The sequence below is a fragment of the Oreochromis niloticus genome, linkage group LG19, assembly GCF_001858045.2.
Source record: "Oreochromis niloticus isolate F11D_XX linkage group LG19, O_niloticus_UMD_NMBU, whole genome shotgun sequence".
NCBI classification, from domain to species: Eukaryota; Metazoa; Chordata; class Actinopteri; order Cichliformes; family Cichlidae; genus Oreochromis; species Oreochromis niloticus.
In genome coordinates, this window is record NC_031983.2 from 20,580,814 (window position 1) to 20,594,955 (window position 14,142).

The following is a 14,142-nucleotide window of genomic DNA, read 5'->3' on the forward strand; positions in this document are numbered from 1 at the left end:
AAACCAGGGTCTTAAATTAGAACCTCTGAGAATAGAGATATATGACATAATAGAGTAATTCCTCTTTTAATGTATCCTCTGAGTGTAGTCTGAAGTGGCAGGCAGGCTGGGTGACATTTCTAAAGAAATAATGGAGAAAATTATTCCTTTAGAAATGTTGAGCCTGAAGGAAAAAAGATAAAGACGAACAGTGGTGAGAAAAATGGGCCAAAAGCGATGAGAATAAGCAAAGCAGGAAGGAGAAAGTCATTTAAGAAAGGCGTTGCATGTGATGGTGATGACGAGGGTGCTAGAGTGAGGGTAGTTCGCATGGTAATAAGAGTAATAAGAGTATGATTACTAGCACCAACAAGCTGCTGTAGAATCAATCTGATATTATTATTATTTTTTTTTTTTTTTTTTTTTTTTTTTGTCTGGTTTTCAGTAATATCTCCAAGGCCTTGATCCTGAAATCTCAAACTGGAGTCTCATTTATTTTATCAATTGATGTAAAATGCATTTAGGAGCCACTTAAAGTATTATGTGGATTGTAGAGTCAGCTGTGCAGGTAGACAGCTTGTAATGCATTCATTTGATTATTGAATTTCTTTTCCTGAGTGCTTTTGCTTGTTTTTTATACAGTTTAAGCATTTTGCATTGTTAAAGTTAATATAATACTTATACAACATGGCTCCTCAGATGCTCTCATGCAGGAGCTTATTTTTATGTGACATTTTAGTTAGTTGAGAGGGGACTGATAATATTTAAAGAAAAACAGAAAGAAGTAGAAATAGTTGTAGAATGATTAACATAGTGGCTGTTGTGTTTTTAACTAATGAAAGTTGTTGTGAAACCATTTAAGTTAGAAAATACAATTTGTAAAAGGACAGTTTATCTGAATCTTATACATTAGTTATAAAAGGTAAAGTTACAACATGCCTAGAGCTACCTCTGAGAGTCTACAGTTAACATGTTAAATGCAAAAATTTATGACGGCACAATTAGAAAAAGACTGAAGTATGGCTTGTTTGAAAGGTCGTCTCGTGCATTTTCTTCCAACATTTTAGAGAAGCAGACAGGGAGAAAGCTTGTTCTCTCTTAAAGAACATGACAGCATGCATTTAGGGGGGAAAAACAATCACAGCACATCAGAACAAACGCCTAATACCAACTGTCAAACACAGAGGTGAAGGGGTGATAATTTGGGTTTGTTTTGCAGCTGCAGGACCTGGACACTAAACAGTCATTAAGTTGACCATGAACTCCTCTGTAGACCAAAGTATTCTAGAGTCAAATGTGAAGCCATCTGTCTGACAGCTAAAGCTTGGCTGTAACTGGATCATCTAACAGGATTTTGATCCGAAGCACAACACAGGGGCTGAGAAGGAAAAGATTGGATTGACTGGTTGCAATGGCCCAGTCAATCCAAGCCCAGACCACAACTGAGATGCTTTTGCAGGACTTTAAGAGAGCTGTGCATAAACAAATGCCTGCAAACCTCAATGAACTGGAGCGACATTATAAAGACGAGCGTGCCAAAATTCCTGCACAATGATGTGAGAGACTGAGAAGGTAATATAGAAAAGGATTTCTTAAAGTTATTTCTAGTGAAAGTAGTTCTAAAAGCTGTTGATTCATGGGGTCTGCTTAGTTTTTCACAACACTGCAGAGAATTCAGTGAAATTCTCTTTTTCACGACTGTTTAATGAAGCCATTTAAAGTTTTATCCTCATAGTATAGGTAGTTTCGTATTTACCAAGGATGTAATTATAAGTACAAGCTTATATTAGTGTTTATGTACAAGGCATTTGGTTTATATTGTCTGTTTGAAGAGTTTTAAATGAAAACTTTATAAAGGTATAGATTGGGGAGATATTAACAGTTTATTAAGATTTTGTTTAAATCCAATGTCATCAAGGTCAGCTCGATGATTTTATTGGCCAAAAATTGAAAAAAAACAATATAACTTAAAAACCATGGTTCTTACAAGTGTGGTGTATATTTTCAACATATGGAGTTAAAGTTACATAGAGTTAAAATACCATGTGAGATTTGACCTCTGGTGTCTATTTCAAGGTCAAGCTATTTAAAACTGTTTCTTGTTTGTTTTGACAACATAGGAATATAGGGAATAATGTATGTCTTTTAAATGTCTTCATAAATGTATGTTATGTCTGAGTAAATGTAACACAAACTGTTAAAACTGGGTTTAAAAGGTTTCTTTGGCTCTAACTAAACCCTCATTGGGAAACAGCAGAAGGATAAAAAACATCATTTTCACACTGCGCAACAGCCACTGTGGCATTTTACTATTAAATGAATATTTTTAAATTACATGAAACTTTAATAGGGTATATTGATTGAAGAGTGAGGCTGAGAAAATCTCAACACTTTACCTGATGTCAGCTTGGGGAAAAGGCCAGATACTGAGCAAGCAATTGATTCTGGTGAGCGACTGTATATTTACTCAATAAGCCAGAAATATGAAGCATTTTGTCATGCATTTTTTTTTCCTTTACCATAACCCCCCGTTTTAGAAATTTAAAAAAAGTGTAAAGAATGTGCACTACGTTAGAGTTAATTATGCTTTCACTGTAATGTTTTTACACAGTGTTGATGCGAATGTTTGAGCGTAAGAAATCAAGTTTAAAAACCTACATTACAAGAAGAACATCACAAGATCAACCACTGATGGAAATACCTCTCTTGAGTGTTTGTCTCGGTGTTTTTCATGACATCAGAGCATGTTTGACTAGCTGCGGTTTGCATCCATTAATGGCTGAAAGGTGGATGTCCTTGGAATGACAGTGGAGGAGACCAATCAACCGGACTGAGAGTTTGGAGGAGGCAAATCGAGTTGGACAGGAATGGTTGTCAGCAGCTCTGTATGCCGCTGTCATAAGCGGCATGTGCAATCAGTGAGAACAGTTTTCTGAACATGGGAAGTTCATCCTTGAGGTTTGAAGATGCAGGTCCCTGACAAAAAGATCTCCCAGAGGAGAAAGCTATCTGGCATGTCTAGAGGAAACACTGGATCTGGCTAGACAAAGAATGTCAGGAATATCTTACTCGGGAATTTCCGCAGTGAGGTAACCGCTTTAGTTGCTCCCCAAGAAAATGTAGTTCAAATGCACGTCACTCTCTGTAAAGCATGGCTCATTGCAAGGTAAATAGTCTTCAGATTGTGTTTAGAATCAGGTCAGCCAAGTATGTCAACTGCTATCTGATGTTATTGGCCTATTACAGAGTGTGAAATTACATGCATCTTGTTGGTACTGCGTTTGACCTCCTTCCTTCAGAACTGCCTTCATTCCACAAGGTGTTAGAAACATTCCTCAGATTTTGGTCCATATTGACATGATGCCATCACCCAGCTGCAGATTTCTCAGCTGCACATTCATGATAAGAAACTCACTTTCCACCACATCCCAAAGGTGCTCTGCTAGATAGAGATCTGCTGACAGTGGAGGCCATTTGAGTACACTGAGCTCATTTTCATTTTCCACTCATTTTAAGTGATGCTCATTTGGTACTAAGGGCCCCAAAGTGTGTCACAAATGTATTCCTCACATCATTACACTACCATCATCATCAGCTGGAACTGTTGATACAAGGCAGGATGGCTCCATGCTTTCATGTTTTTTGCACTAAATTCTGAGCGTATCTGAATATTGCAGCAGAAATCATGACTCGCCATACCAACAACATCTTTGCACTCTTTTCCAAGCTTTTGATGAGCCAATTGAGTGATCAACATATTAAATATTTGCATTAACAAACAGTTGAATACATGTACCTAATAAAGTGGTTGGTGATTATATGTATATTTTTAGTGTACCCTTGGGCTAATTTGGAAATCGTACCATCATAGGTCTTATAGCACAGTGGTCCCCAACCCCCGGGCCACGGACCAGTCGTTTGGTACCGGTTTTCAGGGTTTTTATCGTTAACTTGGTTTCCCTGGGTCTTTTCCCGTGTTGTAGTTGTGTGTCTTATTTTGAAAGAAATATTTACACGTTACCATAGCAACCAGAGAGCAGAAAGGGGGCAGAAAGGAGGATATTACTCTCAATGTTGTTGCCGCATTTCAGGAAGACGCTGCTAATAAAGTTACACAATTACACAGTGAATTCATGTTTATTATTATATTTATAAAATACCACAGTTTTTGTCTTGGTCGTATCATTTTATTTTGTTGTATTTATCCACGATACCGTGAAAAAATTGTCTGACATTAAACCGGTCCGTGGCGCTCTATTGTTTACCGATCATCTGTTGCAGCTGAGCATGGAGGTGGTGTTATTATGTTGCTAACTAGTTTTTTAAATTCACTGCTAAAAAATTCTTTTTGTTTTTCAGTATAACTCAAGAATATCAACCAGTATCAATACTGGAGTTGTGAATTGAACTGGTGGCCTGTCTGGGGTGTTCCCCTTCTCTTACCCTGTGTGAGCTTGGGCTGGCTGATGGCCACTCCCAACCTCTATGGTCCCTTATCTTCGGAAGCGGATTCTTGTTTGGACATGTACAGAGTGATTGGTGTAGACGGGCAGCAACCAGTTTGCATTTTCAGAAACGGGATCTATTAGGAAACATCACTATGAACACAAACGGTTACTGTTATAGAAATGTATTTATGTTGACATACTGCTTCGCCTGGATTGTTTGTGCATCAGTTGTCTTCCATCAGCTTCTGCTTGTTAGCAGAGTTCAATTCAAAACTTGGGAGCATAATGTGCTAGTTTTATCGGTATATGTCATTGGTTAACTAACAGAAACTTTTAGCTTTCATTGGATTTTTGATTGTTTTAAATTAGTGATTTAAAAAAAATAAATTTTAAGTAAATTGTTAAAAAGTTGTTAGGTTTCTCTCTTGTTCCAAAACATGTATTGATTTCAAAACTGAGGCTTCTCATATTCTTGGTATTTCTTGCGTACTTTTATTCGACTGGCAGATTAAATAAACAGAATTTTGCCGGTCTGTGCTTACTCACCCATCCTAGGTTGCTATAATCTGTTCTCTGGCCATAGGTCTAGTCTGCTGCTACTCTTTGTATCACTTACTGCTGTGCACTGTGCTGTAAAGTTTTTCAAGTCAAGCAAAATTCTCCTCTCCGTGTTTTTTCCCATGAAATGTTTAAAAGAGAAAAGCCCACCAGAGGGTGTTTTTCTCTCCTGCTTTTAGGCCACTTTGCTTGCTTTCACACCATGAAGAATGACCTCATTCTGAGGCTTCGTGATCTTACGTTTTGTGATTGACAGCTACCCTTGACTCCTGCGTTGCGTCTCAGGAGGATCAGCGGGTGTCGGGCTCTCGTGAGGGGTGAGCTGAGCTGCTTGCCCGATGCAGTCAAAGACGCTGTGAGCTGACTCTCGCATCTCAAGGGATCGCAGCGCAGCCGCACAAGGGTAATTACCCGAGCACTGGGGTGAGGGGCAGATGAAGTGATTTCAGCACTTTTGAATTAAATATGGTCCAAGGATCATGAGCAATCCACAGGCTACTTCATGACAAGCCCAGAACCATTCACAGAGCCTTTTACGACGTATGAATACACATGGTGTTTCTTGGTATGAACTTTGTTGAATTTTAAAGGAGCGGTATGCACAGTTTTTGTTTTGTTTTTCTTCTTTCTTTCTTGTTCTCAGCAGCCTTGAATTAAACATGCTCGAAGGAATGGGAACAATCTACATGCCGCTCAAACCACAAACGCACTGCCATCCAGCAGGGATTAAATACACAGAGGATTTCCATCCATGTAATTTAACTGAAATTTAAAGGAGATAATTCGCCATTTGATCTTTGAATTAAACATGCTCCAAGGACCAGCGACAATCCACAAGCTACTTCAAAACAAGATCCAGAACAATCTACAAGATGCTTTTATAATTATACATGATACATATTTCCAGATGTGCATTGTGTTGCAGTTCATAGCCGGGTGGTTGTTGGAGTCTGTAGTTTCCTGCACTTAAATCTATCCTGTGTGATTTCAGCTAATGTTTAAAATCCCATTGGGATTTGCAAGAGTTAGTCTTGTAGACAAAAGGTTGGTTCTGTGCCTCCTGTCTGCCCTTTTAATCTTCTTAGGCGTTTCACATGCACCCTTTTTTTTTTTTTAATAAGGGTCCCTGGCTGCTTTCCCTTTATGGCATGATCTTTATATTTGTCTCCATTGCCTGACGACAACAGGGGTGGTTTTAATCGGCTTTTTTTTTTCCTTTTCTTTTTTTCTCTTCGAAAAATCTGTCTTGCAATGTGAGAAAACCTGCTTGCAGTCAATTCTGTTTTATTGCAGAAGGACCAAAAAGTCCTATGCAGTGAAGCTAGCCTTTTGTCTCTGTAAGCAGTTGCTCAGTGACTGACAGCACAAAAAGTGGGAGCAGAGCTGTGTGCGCGAGACCTCGCTAATGCAGTTCAAACAAGGCCAGGTATCCTCCTTTCCTTCTGTCTGTGTGTGACTGACAGCGTGCATGTCATAGTGTGACCCTTCTCATCAAACCCCCCTTTGGGACTTGTCAAAATCCACTTAACCACTCAGACCTGAATAGTTAAGCTCTTCCACCGATCCTCTTTTTTTTTTTTTTTTCCCCTCTCTCTCTTTAGGGGACCCTGGGGCTGTCGATCTAGACGAGGCTTTTAGGTATTCTGGAATAGCAGTAATTCTCACACTCATCCTAGTGTTTTAGGTTATAATAAATATCGCTGCTGTCATCTTTAAGCTTTAAAAATACCTTTTATTTAAGTATAGATAATGTAAATTTAGGTATCCCTATAAAATTTACGATTTTAGCTTTGCAACAACACAAAATGTACAGACTGTATAGATAAAAGCAGCCATAGCGGTTGAACCATTGGAGCAGACTAATGTAGCATCCTCAGGATATATTTTATGTATGTAGCACTATGTGAATACAATACAGACTTATAGGAAAAATGTATGCGCTGCAGATATGTTAAACATGTTTACTTAACACGATAACTGTACAGAAGTGTACGTTTTAAGCGCAATCATTGATTCACCTACAATTCAAGGAGCAGAGCATTTGAAATCCTTATGATTCCAGTTTTAATATTTAATCTCCTTTGTGGTCTGATTAAAAGACCTTTCCTGTACAAACAGGACTGGATAAACTCATCATTTCTACTGCTATGGTTACATTTTAGGTGCACAGTCTCATCTAACTAATATTATATTCTGTATTTAATTTTTATATGCAGCTGATGAACAATGATAGGTGCGATGATATGATTTGCCTTTGAAAGAAACGCAGATGAATGTGTCTCTCGCTGTCTTGAGCACGGAGCGATCTCCTCGGGGATCAAAGCTCAGAGGAGCGCTCGGGCACACAGAGCTGGCACACACACAGTCAGGAGACTTGACGGTGATAGAAATGGAGATGGCGTCAATCTCTGGCTTCTCCTGTGCTCCGAGGTGACAAGCAGCCCGCCGCTGTGTAGCCAGGCGGAAAACTGCCCTTTCTGGCATGAGCTGCCTCGGCCCTTTGGCACCGCACACTCAACGTAGCCCTCGACCATCTCCACCATCCATCTGCAGCTCAGCATAATCTTCAGCCTCCTGCCACAGATCTGACTCTGGTATTGGTACCTCCTGCTGCTGCTGGTACTTGCTGCTCTGGAGTCACTGGTCAGTCACGCAGGATGAATAATACACACAGTAGGGTCACGATTAGACAAAGATAGTGAGGGTTAATCTGACTGACTAATGCTGCAAGCAAATGAGGTCACCGCCTTGATACTTATACTTAATGCTCAATGTAAACGTCTTTTTTATGGGGATAAACTACAGCAGTGAGCACAGAGGCTATTTTAATTTTTCTATTTTTTTATTTTTTTTTTTTTATGTCACTTCAAACTAGTGTGTCCAGTTTACTTGGCTCTTCACCCCACTGTCATTACCTTCATCCCCCTTGTATGTGAATATCAGTAACTAATAGTTGGGGAGACAGAGCTGCTATTTGCTGCCACCTGCTGGTGAATTAGGGCAAAAACTGTATGCTGGCTGACATCTGAGGACCATCCGGGTTATTGATTTGTCATATGGATTGTTTCTTTGTACCTTTTCATTATGGTTCATGTTATTCCCTTTTCTGTAAGGTGATCATTAAAGAGGAAAAAGACTGCTGGGCTCTTCTTCAACACTTGTAATTTTTCAAAATAACTTTTCATCCAGTCCAGCTGTAAATGTTTGGATTAATTTTTCTATTCAATTGTAGCAAATACATTCAGCTAAATAAATGTCAGTAATAGCTGTTTTTGTACTACTACTAAATCTATTAGTAGTATAGATAAACTTATACTGTCCTTTTAACCAGCTACACCAATTACTACTAATCTCTTTTGACAATTACTGATTTATTTTAATCATTTATAGATGGTTCACTTCACTTAGCTGGTTTACTAATCTTTCCATTCATCCCATGGCTACAGCAGAAGTACCCCCTGGGGTGCACATCTGCTAAGGTGTGATCTGAAGAGCCTCCATATCAGCAGAGGGAGACATTCATGACCAGCAACCACACTGAAAAGAAAAAAAAAAATCCCCTGATATATCACTCTCCCAACTCCACTGCAGACATAAACATGCAGCCACACTTTCATACACTGAGAGGTGGTGGTTTATTTGAACATGTGAGTCAGCCAGTCCCTGTGGGCTGCAGCTGGAGAGAGTACAGTGCCCCACCCAGCAGCAGCAGCAGCAGCGTCAAATGTGGTTGTAACTCCCCCAACCTGCCCTCCCCCTCTCCCCCTCTAATTTATGCACGCTGGACTGCCCTCCCCTTTACTTCAGGATGTATTGTCCTCCACTCTTTAAACTGAGTTAAGTATTCAAAGGGAGCCATTCACTTACAGAACTGTGGTGGAACTAAAGAGCAACTACTGGATGGCTGCTGTTGGCACACAGATGTCTGTTTGCGGTGAGTGTATTTTTATGTATGTCCTGGAATGCGGTGCGATGGTCGGAGGTGGTAGTTTTCTGTAGATTAACAAGAGGATCTCTGACTTCATGTTGCCTTTTTTCTGCCCTTGGTTTTTGCTTTTGAATCTTTCTCTGTGCTTTCAAATGCTTTTGTTAGTAAGTTATTAACCAAGTCGGTGCTTGTCCTCACATGATCCTTTGAAACATCACTCAGCGTAATGTGTTGAAGGCATGTAGTGATCTTTATTAGGTCCCCTGCTGAACTGTAACCATACAGTGTCATTTGGTTTGAATTAAGCTGTTCAAATCAAACACAAGGCTTTAGTAAATAAAAGGTTGTTAAAATAGATGCAGACATGGACTTTTTCACATTTTAGATCTGGTGCTCAGAGCAGAGAACCTAACTCAGATTTCACTATTTCACTTAAAAGAAGCTGTTATGATCTTTATAACTATGTCGACCTTCTCATACTCGACATATTGACCTCTGACATAACGTGACCTACATTTCTGTCTCAGAGCAGGATAAAAAAAAATAATTTGCTGATACTTTGTGACCCAGGTGTGGTTAAGGCAAGCCAGAGGAACTGTAAAAACACTCATTAGACACTCTTGGCCCTGGGGGCATGTGGATCTTTTGTCTACCCATGAGATGCTTATTGCTCGAGAAACGTGACACCACGCTCTCCTTTTCCAGCCTCTGTGGTCGATGTCTCATGCTACAGTTTTGGCGCAGACTCTGCTAATTTGGAAACAGTCAAATTTCAAGCACGCTGCAGTATTTTTGTCAGTCATCTCCGAGGAAGAATGTCCGAGATTGTTTATTCGATTTAACGTTCAGCTCACTTTTCTGACTGTATACTTAAGTTGTGTTTAGATTTGTCTATAACTGGGAAGTATACACACTAGACATCCACCATGTGTAATAAGCACTTAGGGCACTGCAGTGTCATGTGGCTGCTTTACAATAGGCTGTTTATGTGAATCAGTGGCAGTTGGAGGCAGAAGAGCGACTGCAGCCAGGCACAGTGCAGAGCTTCTCAGTCGGCCTCAGCCTTGTTCCTCCTCTATATGAAAAGCAGCCAGATTTTCAAGCCTTCTTGGACCCGGGGGCATGTCATTTACCAAATGAATGGGCCTCTCTTCTGGACAGTTGAGGCAGTCAGAGTCCATCATGACACAAGACAAGTGAGCCCACAGTATTACTTTTCACTGCAGAGGGCTGTTTTCTGCAGGCTCATTTGCATGCCTTCAGGATATGGCATGAGTGAAGCAAAATAATAAACATGCGTGAAACAGCTTATGAACATACTGGACAGCTATTACGAACACAGTTTGACTTAAATCATGACTAGACGTGATGACCAGCTGTCTTCCTACATCTTCTGTTTTTGCAGGTTTACCATCGCTGTTGATTTTTGACATTTTCAAGCACTTAGCTCCAGAAAACCCTGCTAAACAGGCTACACAGTTGTTAATTACATGGGGGAAAATTAGTAGACTCACTTACTTTACTCACTAAATTTAATTAGATTTTGTCCACCTTGCTTTTCTTGTATTTGTTCACACGTATAGACCATATAGACCACAAACTGTGTCTCGGAATGAGCCTTTCAGGTTTGCAGCTGGTTGCAACGTCAAAACCTGATAAGCACAAACCACCACAACCCCAACCCCCCACGTCCCCCCCTGCTGGTAAACAGTTCCCTGGGTATCACAGACCCACCCTCTTTAATTCTAAATGTGGAGCCAAAGTCTCCCATTGTTATTTATTTGCCAGTGTTGTTTTCTTCTAACTATGAAATGTCCCAGTCATGAGAAAAGAAATGCAAATCACATTTTTGGCTCAAAGAGCAAACACAACAGACTTGCTCTATTACCAGTCTTTCAGGAACTGAAGATGCAATGGATTCTTTTGATTTTTGATGCAATAAGGATTATCTGTAGTGCAGAGCTATTTGGAGATGATCAGAAATTGACCACAGGTTTTACTTTTACTTTTAGTCAGCGAGCTGTAAATGTTGATGCATTTACAGCTCGCTGACTAAAAGTAATACCTGTGGTCCCTTACAACTCTTTTTCCTTAGGCGCTAGAAAAAAGGTGATCTGATTTCTTTAAGTTTTCTCGTTCCTCTTCTTCTTACCTACACAGACATACTGCTTTAATCCTGGTTTCTATAACCATACCATTGTTTTACAGAATCACCATTTAAATAATAGAAAAAACATTTTAGCTACAATTACAAATAAATAATCATTGAGAGAGAAATTTGGGAGTGATATAAGCCATTTTCACGCAAGAGCTCAATAAGAATCTGGAGCATCATGCTGGAACATCATCTGCAGTTTCTCTTTCTCAGAAAAAATTACCTACAATAATTTCACATGGGTCAAATCAGACCTTTCACATGCTTTGTACTAAATGTTACTGGCAAGTTCAGACATTTAATGTCCAAACTGGCTGATGGGGTGATGCCTAGACAAGTTCAGGGTTGCGATGCATATCGAATGTGTCTGTAATATATATTGTGTCGTTCAGGTCGTCTGATAGATTTCCCTAATTGAATGTGCTCCCTCAACAACCTGTGAAGTATCCTGAGTTGAAAATACACCGTCTGGGGATCTGTGAGACATGAATTAACTTGTTAGAAAGAACTGTAGCCACCGTTACAGACGAGTCCACAAAGAAATATCGCCTCACTCTGCAGTTTTCCCGTGAGACTACAGTTAGAATCTTTTTGTTTACTTTCACCACTCTCACACCATCACTTCCTAGACATCACAGGCAGGCAGCTGTCTTCATTGAGAAACTTCTATAAACTTACTGGACGCTTCCTGCTTAGCACCTCGCAGACAGAGTTAGCAACAAGCTGGGAACATGGTGGAGACTAGTAACGAGTCTCCACCCAAATAAAAGACAGAAACAGAGCTGAGAGCAGAATGCATGAGGATTTACACTCCCCAGGTGGGCAGAAACACCATTCCATATGAATGCTAATGTTGCCCTGTGTCTGCTAGACGTATGTGACTGTATGCTAACATTGACCCTAACAAGCTTAAAGGGTGATATGATAATGTTGTAGTGTTTTTAGTGTGTCTCCAGATGTTAAAGGCAAACAAAAACCATCACAATTTGTTTTTGGTTTTTTTGGTTTAGTAATCCTCTATCACAGGTGTTATACAATTTTATTTATTTATTTTTTGGTAAAAGGGGAAACGTTTTGTGAGCAGAAAGCTTATATGGGTTGGTCATGATGACAAACATTAACAGTATTTTTTGAGAGTTACTTTAAATTCCTCTGATTTAAAACTTCCTGTTTAGATCCAGGATCATATTCATGAAAGGAAAACTCCCACAATGTGTTAATTCTGATCCCAAGGGTCACTGAACCATAAAGCTCAGCACAGATTCTGTGATTTATTATCTTCCCACACAACAAGAGGCACACAGCATTCAGGTTTTACAATTGAAGGAAACCAAAAAGGGGGTTACATGCAGGAGAACGAGCTGTGTGTCAGGGCAAAGACTCACGATCCGACTGAGTGATTCTGCTTCTCCTGATTTACGGAAGACTGAACCGTGGCCTCTCAAGTCAAGTCCCGATGACTGCGAGAGCAGAGTGAGTGTTGCAGTTGCGTCACACGCTGCCTCTTCTGGCCTTGAGGTCAGATCTAAGGAGGGCTGAGGAGGTGGGACGGGGTCACCGGGCAGGAAGATGATAAGCTGGTGCAAACGGAGTTGGTATTGCAGCCGGGTGTCTTTGATGCGTTATCTTATGCCCTGGTGCTTTATCTCAGTGGTTCCTGGCTGTTTATGTTACTGGTGTCAGTGCTAATCTTTCAAACAATGGCTTCATGTTTACAGTGGTTGCCTGCTGTTCAGTATCTTGGTCAACCCTCACGGGGTGTCGCTTTCCTCTCCTGATCTGTGCTCGTATCTGAGTCCCAGTCTGAATCCCTCTTTTGCAGGATGGCTCGGTGGGGAACCTAGATGACCTGGCTCAGGAGTACTCTCAGTATTACGGCACCTCCCTCAGTGACGTTTGCGAAAGGATGGAGGAGCTACGGAAACGCAAAGTAGTGCAAGATGCAGAGATGGTAAACTGTCTTTTTCTTGTCCGGTAAGATCAGGGTTTAAGGTTTAGTGTGGAACTATTGAGAAATTAATATTAGTGCATCAGTATTCATTAGTCAGCTGTTTATTCACTCTGAACTTAGCCCAGCTGTTTTCAGGCCTCATGCAAGCAAAAGGGGACAAAATCCGCCTACCTGCACTTTTTAAAAGTCACCTTACCACATTGTATTTTTGTTTATGTAAGTTAGCGGCTCTACAATAAATAGACCCCTTATTGATTTTCTCATTCAATTCAATTCAATTCAGTTTTATTTATATAGCGCCAAATCACAACAGAAGTCGCCTCAAGGCGCTTTATATTGTACAGTAGATCGCACAATAATACATACAGAGAAAAACCCAACAATCATATGACCCCCTATGAGCAAGCACTTTGGCGACAGTGGGAAGGAAAAACTCCCTTTTAACAGGAAGAAACCTCCGGCAGAACCAGGCTCAGGGAGGGGCGGCCATCTGCTGCGACCGGTTGGGGTGAGAGAAGGAAAACAGGATAAAGACATGCTGTGGAAGAGAGACAGAGATTAATAACAGATATGATTCAATGCAGAGAGGTCTATTAACACATAGTGAGTGGGAAAGGTGACTGGAAAGGAAAAACTCAATGCATCATGGGAATCCCCAGCAGCCTACGTCTATTGCAGCATAACTAAGGGAGGATTCAGGGTCACCTGGTCCAGCCCTAACTATATGCTTTAGCAAAAAGGAAGGTTTTAAGCCTAATCTTGAAAGTAGAGATAGTGTCTGTCTCCCGAATCCAAACTGGAAGCTGGTTCCACAGAAGAGGGGCCTGAAAACTGAAGGCTCTCCCTCCCATTCTACTTTTAAAGACTCTAGGAACAACAAGTAGGCCTGCAGAGCGAGAGCGAAGTGCTCTAATAGGGTGATATGGTACTACAAGGTCATAAAGATAGGATGGGGCCTGATTATTTAAGACCTTGTATGTGAGGAGCAGGATTTTAAATTCAATTCTGGATTTAACAGGAAGCCAATGAAGGGAAGCCAAAACAGGAGAAATATGCTCTCTCTTTCTAGTCCCTGTCAGTACTCTTGCTGCAGCATTTTGGATTAGCTGAAGACTTTTCAGCG

At 40.5% G+C, this 14,142-nt stretch overlaps 1 protein-coding gene across 2 annotated transcripts in view; it reads left to right on the forward strand.

Annotated features, from left to right (window-relative positions):
- Positions 1-14,142, forward strand: part of sash1b (SAM and SH3 domain containing 1b) — a 55,625-nt gene that overhangs the window by 29,637 nt on the left and 11,846 nt on the right. Inside the window, exons 1-2 of one of the 2 annotated variants that reach the window (XM_013270110.3) lie at positions 8,775-8,919; positions 12,891-13,019. In XM_013270110.3, coding sequence (XP_013125564.2) covers positions 12,975-13,019 — 45 coding nt within the window. In that variant the 5' untranslated portion in view covers positions 8,775-8,919; positions 12,891-12,974. Of the gene's footprint in view, positions 1-8,774; positions 8,920-12,890; positions 13,020-14,142 lie in introns of those variants that run through there. The other variant, XM_013270109.3, reaches the window with a different exon arrangement.